Source organism: Mustela nigripes, chromosome 5, assembly GCF_022355385.1.
Source record: "Mustela nigripes isolate SB6536 chromosome 5, MUSNIG.SB6536, whole genome shotgun sequence".
Lineage (NCBI taxonomy): Eukaryota > Metazoa > Chordata > Mammalia > Carnivora > Mustelidae > Mustela > Mustela nigripes.
In genome coordinates this window covers 38148731-38169216 of record NC_081561.1, presented here as the reverse complement: position 1 = coordinate 38169216, position 20486 = coordinate 38148731, and the positions used below count along the sequence as shown (strand labels likewise).

At 39.5% G+C, this 20486-nt stretch overlaps 1 protein-coding gene across 1 annotated transcript in view; it reads right to left on the bottom strand.

The window, feature by feature from the left end:
* COL9A1 (collagen type IX alpha 1 chain) overlaps positions 1–20486 on the bottom strand; it is a 92562-nt gene that overhangs the window by 51184 nt on the left and 20892 nt on the right. Inside the window, 10 exon segments of the mRNA XM_059399022.1 lie at positions 423–476; positions 1798–1851; positions 2687–2710; positions 4620–4655; positions 4912–4965; positions 9882–9944; positions 10068–10103; positions 10440–10514; positions 12006–12026; positions 12781–12864. Coding sequence (XP_059255005.1) covers positions 423–476; positions 1798–1851; positions 2687–2710; positions 4620–4655; positions 4912–4965; positions 9882–9944; positions 10068–10103; positions 10440–10514; positions 12006–12026; positions 12781–12864 — 501 coding nt within the window.

The following is a 20486-nucleotide window of genomic DNA, read 5'->3' as shown; positions in this document are numbered from 1 at the left end:
TTCTCTCTCTCAAATAAATAAACACATCTTTTAAAAAACTGGGAAGAAATAAAATATGAATTATCTCCTATTTAAACTCCTATTTTAAAAATTGCTTACTGTGTAAAACCTTTGTAAAAATTAGTTCATTTGAAAATGTCCCTTTTATACATCCAAGTGTTAAGCATTTGAGAAATCACAAATGCCAAAAGACTTCAAATACATGAGTAAGCCATTCTCTGAAAAAACCACCTTTTAAATTATTGTTATTCCATGACTTTTTTGGCCTAAAAAGTCCCATGGTCTGAATGGGTGAAAAAATCTATAGCCATTTTGGAATTTTAGAATGATTACTTGATTAACAAGTACTTCCATTTTGGGTTCTTAGGTTTCTTTAATCCTAACTCTCAGACACAGGAAAATTCAGGCTGCAAACAACTTACACTGGGTCCTGGAGGGCCAGGGGGCCCAGGCGGTCCTCTTCTCCCAGGGTCACCCTAAGTTATTTGAAAATTGTGACACAGTGGTTATACACATGTCAAAACACAGTACATAAGATTGGTGAGGCATGAGAGACTATTACGAGAAACCCCCACAGAGCTCAGCCATGCGTAGACCTGCCACGAAAATCGATGGGTGGCCCATAATCCAATTAGCTCCACAAAACTGGAAGGATAAAGGAGTTCCAGTCTCACCAAAGCAATAAACAAGGCAGAAGGAGATTTGGGGGGAAAAAAAAATCCAATTCTTCTCTAAAGAATGATCACTTTATTCTGAAAACAAACTGGAAACACAACATATTTTTCTAGTTGATTTACAGAGGAACTAGAACAGACAATACTGCCAGTGCCATCCAGATAATGGTAGCAAAAGGAGGCTTGCACCTGAAGCTATGGAATGGAAGGCTAATCTGTGCAATGCCAGACTCTCCCTGGTACTGTCTACCCCCAGCTGTTACTTGGCCTGTCGTGTACCCTCTTGCAAATGGGATAAAAGATCAAAGATGGCTAAATTCAAATGAAAATAGATTTTGATTTGTCTTAACATCCAGAATTTACTCCTTGCATACTTATTCCTTCTTATATTTCTACCGTAAGAAGTTAAAAGCATCTTACAATTAATTTAACCTTACAACCATTTCATTTATTCATCTGTTCAGTGAATAATTTTACCAAATAGTAAGACATACTTACTATACTATAGTATAGTAATATACTATTACTATAGTAAGAGAAGCAAGAAGAAGTATAGAACACGGGTCTCCTATTCTCAATGCGTTTACAATTATCTATCCTCCACATAATGTCACTACTTCTCAACAATCCTGAAATATTTATTGGATAGTAACATCAAGAACTTATTACCAGCAATTTTTCCTACAGAGCTCAGCTCCTTTATTACTTAATGTTAAGTTCTGTTGGTTCAATTATAATTTAATGATCCTAACATAAATAAACATGGCAATAATTTTTGGCTGTTCACTTTTCATTTCATGCAGTGAGACTAATACAAAAGACACGGGACCTTAATTCCAGCTGAGAGTCTATTAGGTGGAGGAGACACACCTTTGATTGATCACTAATTCTGGAAGTTGGGAAGAAAAGTTTAGCTGGTAACTTTGGGAAAAAAATTTAAAATCACTCTACAGAAATGAGGTAGCATTATTATCGCCGGTTCCCATCAATATTGTGATCTAGAATGAAATTCATCATTTTTTGGATTTGCAGGAGAAAGCATACAGTTAGGGCAATTTGCCTTACAGAATGATGTCTTCTACTAAATCAGCAAATGTCTATCAAAATGCACTGCAGTACTCACAACTGGTCCAACACGGCCAAGCTCTCCAGGGAGTCCTGCTGCCCCAGGAGGACCCTGTATATACACATGCAATGGAATATCACTCAGCCATAAAAAAGAATAGGATCTTGCCATTTGCAACAAAACAGATGGACCTAGAGGGTATTATGCTAAGTGAAATAAGTCAGACAGAGAAAAACAGATACCATATGATTTCACTTGTTTGTGGAATCTAAAAAACAAAGCAAACAAAGAAGCAAACAAACAACAAAAAACCAAACTCTTAAATACAGAGAACAAACTGGTGGTTGTCAGAGGGGAGACGGGTGAGGGTATAAGGTACAGAATTCCATGATAAAAAAGTAAGTCACAGAGACAAAAAGTATAGCATAGAGAACATAGTCAATAAGATGGTAAAAATACTGGTGACAAATGATGACCACACTTATTGTGGTGGGTGTGGGTGATGTATAGAATTGTATATTGGACACCTGAAATTAATATAACACTGTATGCTAATTACACTTCAATGTTTAAAAAAGTATAATTCTAAAGAAAGAAAGAAAGAACATGGTGACTTATGGATATTTTTATAATCTATCATAAATGATATCAAATTTGATAAGTAACTGACTGATTTAGGAGTATCTATCTGTCCTAGCTTTGGTTTCCAGTGACACAATAATTCATCTGCCAAATTTTCATTACATAAAATGGAACAGAAATTTCTAAAATGAATAAAATTTTTTATTTAGCAGAACAGAGGTGTGTCATAGTAGCCACCTAAAGTCATGTATGTAGGACACTATAAATACCACTGGGTAGTGTCCGTTGAAGAGTTAAGCTTGGAAGCTGAGAAATTGGCCATTGTTATAGACTAGGAAGAAATATACCAAGAGATGATACTTACAGGGGGCCCAGGAATACCACGGCCCTAAAAGGTTGAAATAGAAATTATTATGGTAAGTGATTTAAACTTAGTATAAATGCAGATAGATATAACTCAGTTCAAAAAGAAAGTATAAATTTTGTCACTAAATAAATATATGATGTTCATTCTAAAGAAAGGACTATGAATAAAGAAAAGTAAACATGGCTCTCCTTCTAAAGGACGAAGCTTGCTTCAGCATCTCAAATATAGCTTGAATATCTAAGCTAACTGATAATACTTTTTCCAAACTTGTTTTTAAGAAAATCAAAGTAAAGAATTCATTCGTGCTTGTCTTCAGAACTTAGCATCACTCACAAAGAAGCACATCACATCCTGACAGTTTAAAGATTTTTTTTTTTTTTGGCTGTGTTTAATAAGAAATCTGCATTAAAAGCAATACAGTGTACTGCTTTATAATGTATAATGTGTTGTTTGGAAATCCCCCCAAACATTCAGCACGGAAAGGCAGGGAGTAAAGACCAGAAACCACCCTCTTTTGACAAGTAGGACTGTTTCCAGACACCAAATCCAACAGATGAAAATAAAATGGTGTCACTCCAGAAATTTCTTACTACGGGATCCTAATCTAATATCCTGAATTTGATCTTAAAGCTAATTATTTTGTCTCCCTCTCCTTTATAATTTATCTCTATAGCAACACCAAACTGCATACAATCAAGGATTGAAATCACATCTTATTTATCCTTCTAGCCTCAATTCCTACCACAGGAACGAGTATATGCGAAACCCTAACTACATGCTTGTTGAACTTCCTATAACTGAACACCAGCTGCCTAAAATCCCTTTTTCTCTATCTTTGCTTTCCAGGTTCAATATCCCCCCATTGGGAATCCTCATTACTCCTTTCTCTCCTACATTGACTTAAATAACTTTTATTCACTGCTATCTCTGATCCCGTGTTCATGTTAGCTTTTCATTCCTGTCTTCCTTTTCTAAAATAGCCATATACGAAGCATTTAGTGGAATCAGTGTGCACCCTGTGATAATGATGTTACGATTTCCATTATTCAGGCAGCCAAAACAAGCACGAATTTCAGATGAGCAGTATGTTTTAATAATAGGTGGGGCTTTTTCAAAGTATTTCAAGGCATTTGAAAAATTACTCCTATTTGATCATTTTAATATGTAAATCAATTCAGGAAATACGAGTTATGCTTAAAAATACCAAAGTAATCAATAAGTTATTTCACTATCATAGCTCTAAATGTTTGACAAATTTCAAATTTCACTTAGTTTTTTTTAAAAAGACATCTCAATAAGATGTTGAGCTCTGAAAGGAAAAATATGAAGGAAAGGCCAGCAAGCTATTTCACTTCTGAAAATAGCCTCATAATGGAAAAGTTGACAGACAGTGAAATATGGCCATGAAAACAGTGCAAACAGAAAACAAAGACAAAAAATACAGATTAATGACAAGAACAAAAGAGAAATAAAGAGCAAAATAGAAAGGAAAAATAGCCTGAGAACCTAGCCCTCTTATAAATAGAAATTACAAAAATCAGCCAGAGTGGGCAATGCAGGAAAGGACTAACCAGGGAATCGGGCTGGTAATTATATCTGATGGTTACATTCCATCTGAGATAAAACCAGTCGTGAAGAAAGTGGTTTGATATTATGGTTTAAAAATCAACGATTTAGATTTGCTGTTATTATGCAAGAAATGTTTTCCATCAAGGGGATTGAAGGGGGAGTTACCTATTGGGAGACATATGTATTTTATACTGTGCTTTCAAATTTCTCTAAAGGTTCTCTACTCATACTCAGAATGCTTACCATAGCAGATAAGTCCTGAACTCCTTTGTGATGCATATTATGCCAAAAGCTGCATTTAAACATTTCACAATGACAGGAAAAGACAGATTTTCAATTCTGTCACTTTACAGTTACTTACTGGAAATCCACGAGATCCAGGAACACCAGGTTCTCCCTAAAAATAAAAAGAGCTTCATTGTACTTAGCTTTTTGTATCATGAATATGTAAATATGTAAATTGCATAAATTTTGAAATCATTAAAACACTCCATCTTGATGTTTTTAATTTAATTCAACTAAAACATGATTTTAGTTGAAGTACATTTCCTCTGTTTCATAACTGATTTTTCAGTTGATTTGCAAACACTATAATAAAATTATACTTCAGCATCTAACTAATACCAGTAATTAATACCAGGTGGCTAACTTACTTTTTGTCCTCTTGGTCCAACAGAACCAGGGGATCCATCAGGTCCTGTTAATCCCTAACAAAGGAAGATGATGTTAGAACTATTATAGCATCCTTAGGCAAATAATTGCATTTTATTTATTGTACAGAATGGTTATCTTTGTATGATGTACATATTTACAAAGAAATACTTTCCTATATTCTTATTCAAAGCTAATGTTTAACATGAAATCTGCCTGTTACTTTCTGTTGATAAATTGTATGATATTCCTAACTTCCTGCTAACAGGGTCCAATAATTTTAGTAATTTTTGTCTTTGCTTTGGAAAAATGCTGACAACAATTGTAGCCTTCTAATAGCTACATCTAATGGGACAATAGATCTTGACTTTGTCAATTACCCATGTTTAGGCACCTCCCTTATTTCAGACATATAGTAAAAATACTATATGACTCTGTATCTCTCTAACAGTGTTTTGAGAGTTAATAAAATGTTTCTTCAATAGAAATTAAAAATACTCAATCTCATTATTGCCCTATAGCCATCTAAAGCCCCCAGCCATCTTCTAGCAATAATGACTGCTTATCGATTAACTTTTAAAATAAAATATTTGGAGCACCAGGGTGGCTCAGAGGGTTAAGCTTCTGCCTTCAGCTCAGGTCATGGTCTCAGGGTCCTGGGATCAAGCCTGCATCCTCTCTCTCTCTGCCTGCTGCTCTGTCTACTTGTGATCTCTCTGTCAAATAAATAAATAAAACCTTTAAAATTAATTAATTAAATGTTTGAGAGCACCCATGTTTCTACTCTATTTGCCTTAGTAAAAATAACCATAATTAAGTATATATTTTCATGTGTGTCAATTAGTATGCAGAATTTGAGCCAATTATTATCAATCACATTTTATAACTATCATATTTAATATTAAATATGTTATTTAAAGCATATCCTCCAAATATTCTCAGTTTCCCTATCAGTACATTTTTTACCATCATCCTCAATATAAAATAGATTTTAAAGCATTAATAACACTATATTGTACACCTTAATTTCCACATTTGATGAAGATGTATTTTTATTTTTTAATTTTTTCTCTACTCTTTGACACTTTTAGATATCATTTGTAATGCACTCTTGAAATTACACCTTGCCAAATACAAATACTTGTACTTGTATATATACATATACATATGTGCATGCATACATCATACATCTTACAAAACTATTTATTATCAAGATGTTGAAAAAGACTCAAATGGTATTAATCAAGAAAGGGATTCCTTGCAAATATGAAAGCCCTACTTAAAAATGGATCACCAAAATCCACGTTTAATCTGTCATAGTCTACATATCACTAAAATGTTCCCATGTAATTTATATAGAAAACCAGTTCACGGGCCACCATTTTTACATTTCTCTACGTCAATCCATTTCCCTTATAACTCCAAAGGGTGAATCAAAGGAGATAGAAAAAAAATAAGTTGAAAATGTTAATTACTGGAAATTTACCAAAGAAAAATATTAAACGCAATCTACATACAAGCCCCAGCATCTTAGGTGCTGAGCACCTGTAGTAATGCAATGTTCGTTTTTGATTTTGGTACACAAACCACACATCCGGAGCATTCTCTGCAGGCATGGATGGCCCACAGATTGTACAAACCTGAGAACATATCTGACTCAAGGAACCCCTACCACCCACTTCATGTAGAGACCCTCCAAAATCAACCTTGGTCAATTTCCACACATGCAACCAACGCAGTCTTCGGTTGGTGACTGGAAAAACTGACGAGACTGGCTTGCAAGAGCTACAATATAGGGTAGAGTTTCAGCTGCATAATAGTAAAGCAGAACCAGGTAAGTGGTTGAACGACACGGAAGCTGCTTCCAGGTCACTTCTCATTTAAAGTACCTTGTATAACACATGACCAATTATGTCTGTCACTTAGGAAGTTCTTTGAACTAAATTGGTAATACATTTTGGTGTCAGATGTTATAGTGAACTCTGTTATGAAATAGTTATGTAAAAAACCATAAGCTCCATCAGGACAAGGACTGCATGACCATTATAATCCTGGCACACTGTCCCTGGTGTCTAACATATACTCAGTACAGAAGTCTATTAAGTCTATTAGTCTATTAAGCAGAAGGATATTTCGCTTATCTCTCTACATCATCTTTATTCGGGTTTCAAATCCCAACGTTGCCACTTATTAGTTGTGCAACCATGACAAGCTGCTTAACTGCATAATGCCTCAGTTTCCTCATCTGTAAAATAGACATAATATTAATATCTACCTGATATGGTAATTTTGAAAATTAAATGAGATATTACACATAAAATGCTTACAACAGTGCCTGGCAGAGTGGGCCCTGAATAAATATTAGCTATTCTTATTATCATCATTATTATATGGACAGCATTGTTATAGAGGTTGTAAAGAGTTCGCCTGAAGTACAAGACATCTTTCCTGCCCTCTGGCAGCTTAAAACCTCATTCACAAGGGGTTCTGCAAACAAAACGAATGAACAAACAAAAATCTAGATATTAACCATAAGTACTTATTACATGGCCCCCTCACCATTTCTTTGATGTCTATTTCTACTTACACTGACCTATCAGAATGACTTCTTAATAACTACTGATCATATAAACATCTGCCAGGGATAGTAGTTGTATACATCCTGAGGATGTTCTAACTTCTTTCCTCTAACAAATGGTATGGTTTAACTGTAATGCTTATATTTAATTCTAATTCTTCTTCTGCCTATCTTAGATGGATGCTATAAAGAATGAATAAAATACTGTTTTCAGAGCTCACTGAGCATGTCATAGCAAATAGTGCTGATAAGAATATCTCTATTGATTATTGATAATAACACAGTTGTCCTTTGGGTGCAAAGTTATAACCAAACTCTGACTTCTCTAATTTTACATATATATACACACACACACATATATAGATGAAATATCCCCCATTTGCATTTACACACACATAAATTCCATTTCACAATAATTCTTATCTGCCAAAAACTTGACAGAGAAAAATATTACCAGTGGCAGAAAGAATTGCTTTCATATGAATGATGTTTGTGAAGATAAAGTTCTGTATGGGATGATTTTGAAGCTGTGCTCTGAACTTTCATGCTGCTGCTTGGCAGAGAACACCAGACCTCAATAGTAATTTCCTTCCAACATTCCAACTACTCAGCTCATGAGACTCAAGGCATAATTTTACAAGCATAGCTGCCATGAATCTTTTACACTTTCTGTCAAAAAATCTACTTCACTTAAGATAATTACCCTTTAAATCATGTTCCTTCTATAGTCTTCCAAACATCATCTGATTAACCATTTGTTAACATTACCAAAAAGTATAGCTTTGCAATAAACCAAAGAGCAGAAGACAAAGAGGTTGGAGGTTTAAGGTCCCACCATTACAGGCTGGCTTCCCTAACAAGAACAGATCATTGGCGCTCCTGCTTACCTAGCCCCTCTATGGTCAGGGAAAAACAAAGCAAACTCTGATGCAGTTACTCATTTTTCACTATTCTCAATGTCTAGTCTCAATTTAAGGTAAAAGATGTGTTTAAAATGTCAAATGAGCCAAAGAGTACAGTAAGTCAGAATTTTGTAAGCCCCCTGGGGCTCCATGTCAGAATCTGGTGGAACCGTACCAATATTTACCAATAATTACATAATATCAATTATATATTATTTTTATGATCCATTGAATTACCCATATCATTTTTCTTGGCCAGGAATTCAGATACTAAAAATGAGCTATCACTCTTTTCCTCTCTTATTTCCTCTGATTATTCACGTATTTAAGATACTCGTTTGTATCCGCATGAGACAAAACTATCTGGAAAGAGAGTGAGTGTAAAAATGAAGAAATCTAGGTTTCTTTTTTCTTTTTTTTTTTTTTAAGATTTCACTTATTTACTTTACAGACAGAGATCGCAAGTAGGTAGAGAGGCAGACAGAGAGAGAGGAGGAAGCAGGCTCTCCGCAGAGCAGAGAGGCTGATGCGGGGCTGGATCCCAGATCATGACCTGAACCAAAGGCAGAGGCTTTAACCCACTGAGCCACCCAGGCACCCCGAAGAAATCTAGTTTCTTTCACTATCTTAGCCACTAAATAACCCTGGGTCCCTGAGGAAACTACTTGTCCTCAAAATTATTCAGTGTTCTTATCTGTGGAGAATAATATTAACCAAACTTGCCTTCCAAGTTATTGTAAGGTTAAAGGAAATAATGTTTGCGACTGCACTTGAGGAAAAAAGTTCTACACAAATGTACATTAGTATAGTTAACTTTTTGCTTAGTATAGTTAACTTTCTGTTGTAGGAAATGCTTAAAAGACTGGCACATACACAGAGGTCTTCCTACGATTCTGCAACTATAGACCACAACAAAAACTCCTTGTACTTCTAAAGATTTTTAAGCACTTTCATTTGTTTATCCAAAATTTCTGTTTAAATGGGGGAATTATTTTATAAAGCAAAACTAGTCATTGTCTTTATAACCTGGCCGTGAAAGGTAAAGAGTTTGCAGTATGTTGAGTATGCTGCAAAAGCACCACACAGAAGCCCCAGCGGCGCCCCAGGGGAATCCCAGCGGAGCCCTGCAAGATTCCTCTTCCTTCAGTATCCCCTGTGCCAGGAAGTGGGGCTGAGAGCTCAGGCAGTGAGCAAGGAATTGAGGGTTAGGGGCAGGCCCCAGGGAACCCAGGAGGGTTTTCTGAGAGCAGGGAAGGCCAGCGATGGGTGCTCTACCCAGGGGGGGCGTGAGCTATGTCCACCCTCACAAGACCCTTTGCAGAAACTGCCGCCTCCACGGCACGCGGGGAGTACAAGGCCCAGTTTAGGGCCACAGCCCTGTTTCAACGAGGATTCCCGCAGCCTGCAGGCCTTCAACATATGGCCAGGTCTCTCCTGCCCCCACGCCCACCCCCGCGCCCGCTTCCTCGTGCGCACGCCTGCGCCTACTCACGTCTGCACCGGGCGTGCCTGGCCTGCCGGGAGCTCCTGGCTTGCCGGGTTCTCCAGGAGGACCCTGAGCAGGAAGGGAGTGAGGCCGGGAGAGAGAAAGATCCAAAGTTGAGACTCTTGGGACTCACATGGCTGCAAACCACGTCCAGAGGAAAGAAACGAAGAGCGAATGCGCTGATCAACTTACCGGGGGGCCCGGGGGACCCTTTGGACCTCGGTCACCCTGCAGGGTAGCAGAAAAGGCAAGAGTAGTCCGTGAGTGGGAGGCGCTGAGGACCCAGCTAGGAGACTCCCACGCGTGTTCACCACGCACCTCGGGGACAGGGACGGGGTAAAGCTAAATGGCAGAGATTCTTGACCAGCGGAGACAACTGGACGTGTCTACTTCATCCCTCCGGGAGTGCCCAAGCTTCTAGAGAGGATCCAACCCAGCTCTCACCCATGCCCTAGCCTGCCTCTGGACGGCGGGTGTCTGGCCCCATCAAAAACCCCATTCCGATGGAGAAAGGGTAGGAAAAGGCGGGACTAAAGGAACAGAGGACTGCAGATAGAGACTTACGTCGATGCCATCGATGCCTGGAACTCCAGGGGGACCCGGGGGCCCGGGGGGACCCTGCTGGCCCGGGGGACCTCTCTGACAAAAACAGCACACACGGGTTAATGGAGCACATTGGGCAGCAAGGAGAAACGTCATGTCCTAAGGCCCCCACCTCCACCCGGTAAGGACACTTCCCTTTGGAGGACAGAGTCTTGAAATCCGGAAAGAGTATGAAACTCCCAAACCACCCCAGGTTTCTTTGATTCCGCCACATTCTGAATAAGGCTCACTAGTGTGGTTAGAGAAGAATCTAGGCCCTAAGATGGGTGCTGGGGTCACAGGGACTCACCCCTAGAGGGACCATTAAACCAAAAGGTGGGTCTTGAAGAAGGGAGGGCCTGACGCCTCTTTTTTTTTTTTTTTTTTTTTTTTTTTTAAAGAACTTAGTAATGAAAATGGTGGCCATTCATCATCACGGTTTGATCAGCAATTGAGGGTGTTTTGGCTAAAATGGAACAGCTCAGAACCGAGGTGCTCCAACCCAGATCGATTTCAGGATCGTTTTGTAAAACTTTCTACATCCAGTAGAAATCAGGGAGAAATACTGGAGGAAAACTGGGGAGGATTGGGGCAAAAGAGCTTTGAAACCCAGGGAGGGCCTGGCCTCATTTCGATTTACCTGCATTGACACTCTCTTGCATAAGGTCTTTGCGCCTCCTTCTAAAACTACACCAAATTTCAGACTGACCCTAGGGTATTACCGCTTTTATCGCTTGCAAACAGCTAAGCTATGATGGTGCTAGAGGGAATACTGGCGACTGAAAATAGTGTGACCATGTGGCTTAGGGAATGTGAGATTTTTTTTCTCTCTCTCTCTCTCTTCTAATTTAAAAAAAGAAAAAAGAAAAAAAAGTGGGGGGAGCTTCTTTCATCAAGGAAACTTTGTTTTTGTAAACTCCAATGACTAGACAGGTTACAATGGGGTCTTTGTAAGTGAAACCTTAAACCGCCACTGGGCTCACCCGCCCCCGCCTGGTCCTCTCCCGAGCGGGAGGGAAGAGACGCTGGAGCTTTCGGGAAATTGCTGAAATTTTGACTGATGCCAACCAAGGCCGCCGGGTTCCAATCCCAGAGCGGCGGGCACAGCTAGCGGGGGCTGGCGGTTTAATGCTGCCACCGTGGGCTGGTGGAGCTGACAGGCAGCTTCAGCGCCGCTAGTCTGAATTCCCGCCTCCTCCAGAAAGGCCTGCTCTTGAATGCAACCAGGAGTGGCTGGGTGGGGGAGTTAAGCAACCCGGTAAACCGCCTGAATTTAGTGGCTGGTCCCCAGTCACTAGTGGCCTTCACAAACTCAGTCTGCAGTTTGGAGGCCCAGGTGGGGAAAGAGATGCCTTTCCCGAACTAAGGGTCATCTAGGGTCCCCGACTCCAACAGTACTCGCTGCAGGTGCTCAGGGCTGGAGGCAGGACACCGCTGCAGAGCCCAGGGAAGGCTCTGCGCCTTCCCCCACAGCTCCCGCGATGGCTGTTCCTCCACTTTTCCCTAGGTGCATTGGAAAAACGCAAGCACTTCTCGCCCTCCGCTTACCTGGTCGGTGGTCTCGCTGGGCTGGAGAAGAAAAGACAGGGAGAAAGTGAGAAGGCTCTCCCCACCCCCCTCACTCGCGCACAACTTACTTGAGCCATGCACAAGCAGAGCCCAGACAGCAGCAGTCGCAGCCCTAGGGCCCCTCGATCCCGCGCCGTCCAGGCCATGCCCGCCACCCTCCGCTAATCCCCTGGACGGACTCTGCCTCCTGCCGCCCCGCTAGGCTTCCGGACCCGTCACACACATAAAGTGGCTCTTCTCCCCCGCAAAAAGTGCCCCCGGGAGTAGTCAGTCTTTGCAAAGGTGCCCAGCCAGGAGGCGTACGTTCCTCCTGTTTATGAATGGCCCTGGAGAGGGTCCTGGGGATTGGAGGAGAGCTAGCGGGCTGGAGGACGGATAGAATGACAACAGTCCCCCTTAACCCTTTCCCCGCCGACACACAGGCAAGGCCTGAAAGCGCACCTCTGCCTCTCCACCCAAGTGTAGTCTCTCGCTGTCCACTGTGGGCGGCAAATGGACAGCCAGAGTTCTCGGGGAGATGTTTGGGGGATGAGCAGTGAGGAGCCACCCAAGGTGGGACCAGACACCCAGAGGTGATTTCTACTTGCCAGGCTGTGGAAGTGGCAAGCACAGGTGGCACCTGTGCTTCCTTCATATCTATCTGGTTCCTACAGTAAAGCCTGAACTCTAGAAGAGGGAGGAGGTAGGGAGTTTATGGAGCTGGTGGGAGGTAGGCTAGGTGGAAGTGTCCTTTGCAGGTGGTCAGCGGACTCACAGTTATTCGGACTGGCAGCTCATGGCAAGTTTCTCTCCTGGGACGTAGTGGGTCACAATGGATCAGCATCCACTGAAGTTCAAACTGGGGAAAGACAGCAGACAGTCCATTCAGATTCTTTTGGAGGACAGAAGCACGTCATTTAAGCAAGAGATAAATTTGTAAGTGTGGTCCAGTTGTTAAGTGACCGGAGATCAGTTTGAATTGGTTGACTTCGAAGGACCCGTACTCTTGTTCCTTGAATACAGATTTAACAATGGAAGTCTGCTGGAAGCCCTTCCCAGGTTTCTGTGATGATTGAATGTAGAGGTCTAGCTCTGTAGTGCTCCAGCGCAGCCCTTGGCAGGAACAGACCTCTGGCACCGACTTTCCATTTCTGTCCTTCCACATCCTCAAAATGCTGATTCTATTAAAATGAAGCCCTGTGAGGACAAGGAACTGGCCAAGTCACAAGCCAGTGTGAGGGTCTAGATTGGAACCCAGGCCTACTGAACTTCACAGAGAACATATGCACTAAGAGTTTACATGAGAAAAGATTAGAGACAGAGACAGCCAAAGAGGTGGCACCTAGGAGGAAAGGAGAGGAAAGAAAATCCAGCCCTACAAGAAATTTGCATGCTAGAGAAGACATTCTCCATGGAGTATTCACAGCTTAAAATGGAAACAGAAAGGACTAGAAATGGAGGGAATGAGAGGGAAATCTAGAACTCAGGGGGAAAAACAAGAGAATAGAAAACATTTGAATTTGGTGTTATCTCATTCATTGGTTGAAGAAATATAAGGTTTTCAGACACTTGAAATCCAAATGTGCCCTAACAAGTTCTTACATTTTAACAGGGTTAAGAGAGAAAGAAGGGAACAGGAGAGAAACATTACAATGCCAGAGTGACCAGGTCTGAAGCTGAAGACTTCAGGTGACAAGGTTAAAAAAAAAAAAAAAAAAAAAAAAGATAAGCACTACCCAGCACCTCCATTCTGGCCCATATTCTTAAATTGAGGAAATTCCTTGCTAGTCATCTCAAATCAGATCTGTATTTCTTGGTCAGTTGATTCTTGTGGCATTACACAAATGTCTAATTAAGTATCAAGGTCCCAAATCTAAACCATTATGTGTTTTCTTTCATCCACTAGTGATTTACACTTCATCCCACCTGCCAAAAGATCTCTAGATCTGCTGGATCTAGCATTAAGTTAGATACTTTTTTTCCATTTTTATGGAAACATCCAGAATTGAGGTTACTGAAGGAAAGATCAGATTTGGAGAGGATGAAGGAAGAACTCCTTCCCTTCTGCCCATAAGGAAGGGAAGTCAAACAAGGGAAGTTTTTCATTTTATAAAGGGGTGAAAATGAGAGACTAGGCTGTCAGATTCCTGCATTTGTATCTCTTCTTAGATGATTCTAACTGTCCTGGTTGCTCTCAACCCTACCATGGCTCTTTTCCAGAAAACATGGATATCTGGAAAAATGAGGTAAGTGGGATGAAAACAAAGTGAACAGCTAAACCAAGATACATTTTAAGATGGGCAGTTCTCTATAAATTGTATGAAAATTGTGTATTTATGGTATGAATTATTTAACAATAGTATACTGACATCCTACAAAAGAACTGCTTTTCAAGCCACACAATTATCTTAGAGTTAAGCACATCACTTTGTCAAATACTTTATCTTTATTAGAGTAGTCTCATTTGCTTGGGAAGGATTTTACTTCAGTTTTGTTCTTAACTGAAGTGGAAATTTTAATAAGAAGATAAAAGAAAGAATGGGACAGCCTTCTCCTTCATGACTACTAAATACCTAGCTGTGCCTCAGACAACACTTTGAAGCTGTCCACACATGAGTAAAGTGGGGCAAAGCGGTGAAATCACTTGCCACAAATCACGCAGCTAGTAAAAGACAGAGCTGGTATTCCAAATGGGCCTAATCGTAAAAGAAGGGCTTTCTCTAACTCCTCTACTTAGCCTCCCCCAAGAATAATCCATCTCCAGAAAGAGCCATCATTTTCTAAGCCAGTAACCAAGGAATTTGGTGATTGAACATTTGTATTAAAGATGAATAGAAAAGAATGATCTAGAAATTAAAACTTTGTAAGCTTACATCCAACATCTGCTAGAAAACTTCAAAACAAGACTAAGGAACTTCCCTAAGAAGCTAGACCTCTCCCTGCTTGCATGAGTATTATGCATATACATCCAAAAGCAAATTTCTAATGCTTCTTCAAAAACTGACAACTAATTCTATAGGCAGATACATATACCTGTATATATGTATAATAACATATCAAATAAGAAAGAGGGCTATAATTCTTATTCTTCAATGATTAGATAAAAATATTACTGGAATAAGAGAAAGTATCTCCCCCCCAACTCTCAAAATAAGAAAGACCATTCATATATTTTATTCACTAAGTCCTTTGTGAATTGGAAATTCACACTAGGCATGCATTGCATATGTTTGATATTTTGATTCTCAAAAAAATTCATAGCCTAATCATCTTGAGAAACTTTAATTGTATGGCTAACCAGAAAACCTATATCCTTTGTTTAGATATTTCATTAAAGTTACTTATTGTAAATGCAAAGTAATTCATTAAGCTGTTTTCAGAAAAATGTAATTCTCTCTGGATAAATGGGTACACCTGCTTAAATATGCAAGATGCAATTGTGGCACAGGATAATGGGGGAGTGAAATGTAATTCATCTGTGAATACAGACTGGGTTGTTCAGAGTGCCACATAGATCAAAGGTTTCTGCACACATCTGTGCATCCACATAAACACCACCTACGCACTAATAATCATCTATACAACAACATTTTTTGGCATGCAATATGAATTCCAATTTGCATGTTAATTATTTTGAAGGAGGATTGGCAGAGTTCCTTACTGAAAGTCACTTTCATTACACATCTAAAATGCTGATTTCCACACGTCTCTCATCTTCGTACCTGGAATCACTGTTCTCTTTGAATACCCACTGACAAAATATATGTGACAAATATTTTAATTTAGTCCTTCAGTTAACATTTTTGAAGTCCTGATATAAGCCATGCGCTAGGGAAATATTCTAAGGAAACCAAAGATAGTCTCCTCCCCCTAATGAGTTTATAGTTTGTAAGACTTGAGAAAAATACAAATAGAGAAATAAGAAAGTTTTTTTTTAATCAGTTAAACAGAATGCCCTAGCACAGTTCATTCTTCTCAACATAAAATACATCACCATTGTCTCAGGAAGAACTGACTTGTGTGAGTGTAAGATGCCTGATGTCATCCAGATTTGGCATTATCCAATTCTTTCCTATAGAACATTAAGGTATAATTCTATCCCCTAAGCCAGAGTAGTGTCCAGCAGACAACACATTGGAACAAGGAATTTTGGCACCAACTCTCTACTCTTCTAATAGCACTAGTGATTTCTACTTATTTTTCTAGGTTGTTGAGAAAAATTAATAAGGTATTTAAGCTTTTCATAAAAATTAAGCAAAACTAATGGCAGACAACTGTCTTTTCCTCCTGAGAGAATTCTAATGGCAACCTGTAGAACTTGGTTCAGTATTAATGAGAATAGCACAAGACTTGATTTTTTTGCATACCAAATTATGTTTAAATTTTACAAGTATAAAATACCTAAAAACTAGCTCTTCAAAGATAAGTTTTTTTAAAACAGGAGAAATATTTCATTACATTTTTGTCTACTCTGTGGCAACAAAGATTTAAAGAAATACTTGAACTCTGAGATCTTGTTTTTCTTTTCAGTTTATGCCAAAGTGTCGGTTTCTACCATCATGAGGGACTTCCTCCAAGTGAGGCTTCCTAGTTGCCAAGCAGGAGGCCCTGAGCTGCCCTGAAATCAGAAATTTCCCCGACTCTCTGTAGACTGGGCTCTGCCGTTCCAGACATAGTGCTAAGAACTGTCATTAACTATGAGCAGGCGGCAGTTTTCTGAACCAGTCCAAGGGCAGAGGCAGAACAGTGAAAGGAAAGAGCAGCGGACTTAGAGTTAGCAGACCTGGCCTGTAGTACTTTGTTCATCTTTTTATCCAGTGTATCTTTACATAACACACTCATGCACTTTGAGCTAGAAACTATGGAAGACACAAAAATGTTTAGTACGTAGGGCATCATCCAGGCCAAAAACTGCTTTTGACGGTGTATAGTACCGAAGTTGATGTACGACGTGGCTAAGGTCATCAGCAAGAGGATCTTCTAACCTGTAGCATGTGAGAGACGCCCTACAGAGCAGTTGAGATGCCCATAAGCAGAGACATGGAAGGTAAAGGTAGAGTTCTAAAGAGAAGAGGTAACAGGAACACAGCACAAGAGGAGGAGGTTTTGTGTACAGAAGGGATTCGATTCTCTGTGGCAAACAGCAGACATTAGATGTTTCTGTCTTTTGAATTTGAGTAGCACTGGATAGCTAGTTAGTGGACCATCATCAAAGATGTTTCTGCACCAGGGATGTGGATGGGCAAAGGTGGCCTAATTTAATAGGGCACTTCCAGGGGATTCATGTGGCAATAAATGCCTGATCCTTCGAGTCAGAAAGAGGCTACTTTAGTAGTGCATAAAGGAATGTTGCACCTTGAGCCATGGTGAGGCATCCTCAGCTATGTGAACATTTAAAAAAAAAAAATCATCCTCTCATGCCACATCCCCCTTCAAATGCCATCCCAAAACCTTTCCAGCTGAATTTCACTCCCAATACTCCAACAGGTCTTTTCTCAAAACCCCTCTCTTGGGTTTCTGAATCCAGTATCAAATCTCAGCCCTCATCTAATTTGAACTGTCCACAACATTTGAGTGAGTTGACCATTCTATCCTCCTTAAAATTCTATTTCCCTTGACTTTCAGGACACCAAAATCTCCTGATTCTCTCTGATATCACAGGCTACGCTTTCTGGTCTCTTCGGCCAAATCTCCCTCATCTCGGCAACCTTTAAATGTTGGTTGATTCACAGTTCAGTTCTAGAATTTATCGACTGCATTCATCGCTCAGTGATTCATCTCACTGCATGGCTTTAAATACCACATATGTGCTGACAACTCCTAGAGTTCTGTTCCCAGCTGGGCCTGCCTGTTGAACACAGAAGAACATAACTAACTGCTTCCTCAACATCTTCTCTTAGGTGCCTTAAGGGTGATCAAAATCCTGGCCGAACGTGCACCCAAATGTTTATAGCAGCAATGTCCACAATAGCCAAACTATGGAAAGAACCTAGATGTCCATCAACAGATGAATGGATAAAGAAGATGTGGTATATATACACAATGGAATACTATGCAGCCATCAAAAGAAATGAAATTTTGCCATTTGCAACAACATGGATGGAACTAGAATGTATTATGCTTAGCGAAAAAAGTTAATCGGAGAAAGACAACTATCATATGATCTTCCTGATACGAGGAAGTGGAGATGCAACGCGGGGTGGGGGTAAGAAAAGAATAAATGAAACAAGCTGGGATCGGGAGGGAGACAAACCATAAGAGACTCTTAATGTCACAAAAAACTGAGGGGGGCCAGGGGGAGGGGGGGTAGGGAGAGGGTGGTGTGGTTATGGACATTGGGGATGGTATGTGCTATTGTGAGTGCTGTGAAATGTGTAAATCTGGCAATTCACAGACCTGTACCCCTGGGGCTAATAATACATTATAAGTTTATAAAAATTTTTTTTAAAAAAGAGTGAACTTTCACAACATTTTACTAAAAATAACTTAGTTCTTAACAACTTAATTCTAGCAACTTACTTCTCTTTTACTAAGAGAAGTCCTCCAAGTAAGCATCATTGTTACAGAGCAAAAGCTGAATTCTAGGTTTGCATTACTGTAATATTTGATTCTAAAGGAACCATAAGCTTATTTTTAGAATCTTATGAATAAGCCCATCAAAATGGAGACAGATTTGGCAAAATTTTAACACGGATTCATGTTTCTTTTTATATTATCTTGTCTGGAACTTTCTTCAAGCTGCAAAACCTTATTATTGTGATAATAAAAGATTGTTCGAATAAAAAAAAAAAAAATCCTGGCCGAACTTGGATATTCCAAACAATGCTTGATAGTCTCAGTGACACCCGTTCTTCCCATCGCCTTTCCCATCTTGGTAAATGGTAACCATATAATTCTGATTAATCCGTCTAAAAATATTGGTGCCACTCTTGATTTTGTTTTCTCTTACACTTCAGATCTGTTTACTTTATCCTCAAAATGGGTCAGGATCTGACCACCTGGTACCATCTCCATTACTACTGCCCCCTTCCAAACCAAGACCAGCCCCTGCCTGAGTTATTGCAGTGGTCTCTAAAGGTCTCCTTTTATTGTGCCCCTAAGTGTTCTGTCCTCTCCTCCTACATTATATTACCAAAACAGGAGCCAAGGAGATATTTTCCAAAAAACAAGAACATATTACTTTTCCGTCCAAACCCAAAAAAGAGTTCCCCATCTTACTCAGCATGAAAGCCAAAGCGCTAACACAACTTCCCCACCCTCACTTCATCTGGTTACCTCTCCAGGCCCATTGGCTACTTCTCTCAGTCTCACTCCAGGTCTCCATGCCTTCCTCAAACATAGCAGACAGTACCAACATCAGTCCCTTTTCACTCCATATTCTCTCTTTCTAGAACCCTCCTCCCTCAGAGAACAACATACTAATACCCACAGCCCTTTCAGGTTTCTATTAAAATGTTCTTTTCTCAGTGAAGCCTTCTCTCCAGGCATCCAGTTTCCTGCTTCATTTCTCTCCACAGTATTCATGAACACCAGGCATACTATATACGTTCACTAATCTATCCATTTGCATCCACCTCCTCTCCCCAGAATGAACATAAACTCCACTGGAGCTTTAATTTCTGCCTATAACGTAACAGATGTTTAATAAATAGTTATCAAATGTGAATTAATGAATATATAAAAATGCAATGAAATATAGTGAACTATGAATTGATAATATTTATCAATTGATAGTATTGACTTTTGACCTTCCCCTCTCTGGGTTTCAATTTCTTCACATGTAAACTTAGAGGTTTAGAGTAGATAACAATTAAAGTTTCCTCTAGCTTTAAGAGTCCATGATTCCATTGATACCACACCGTAACCAAAGAAACCAAACACACAGAATAACACAAAGAGGAGGAATAATAATATTGAATTAATCTCCTGACTTACAACCATCCAGTCTACATAACAAAGATTTCTTTATGATTTTAGCCCATATACACTTTAATAGAAATAGAAAAACTAATATCACTTTTTTTTTATTGCAACAGTATGGGCATAGCTGAGGCCAATAAAAAATTTTAGTGTTTTCAATTTTCCACTAAAAGTAAGTTTGACCGTCATTTTGTTTATATTCTAGTTATCCATAATCCCTTCCTTTGATTATAGCCCCTCCTACGTTAGCAGATTTTTCCCTGTGTGCTTGTCATTTCATTGCCACCTAGTGGAAAATCCAGCTGATATTGTTAATATGGTTTACAAAGCAGCCGACTAGATTTTATCTCCAAAACATTGTCTTCACAGTCAGTATTCAAAAATATTCCATCAAATCACGCCAAAGTGTTATAAAGAGAATTTCCTGCGGTTATGTATACATAACATAACTATTTCTTTTGTATTTATTTCATACTTACATGTGAAAGAGTGTTTGTAAAAGGTGTATTTGTCAAAAAAAAAAAAACTTAATAAGCAAACCTAATAGTTTAGCTATTATGC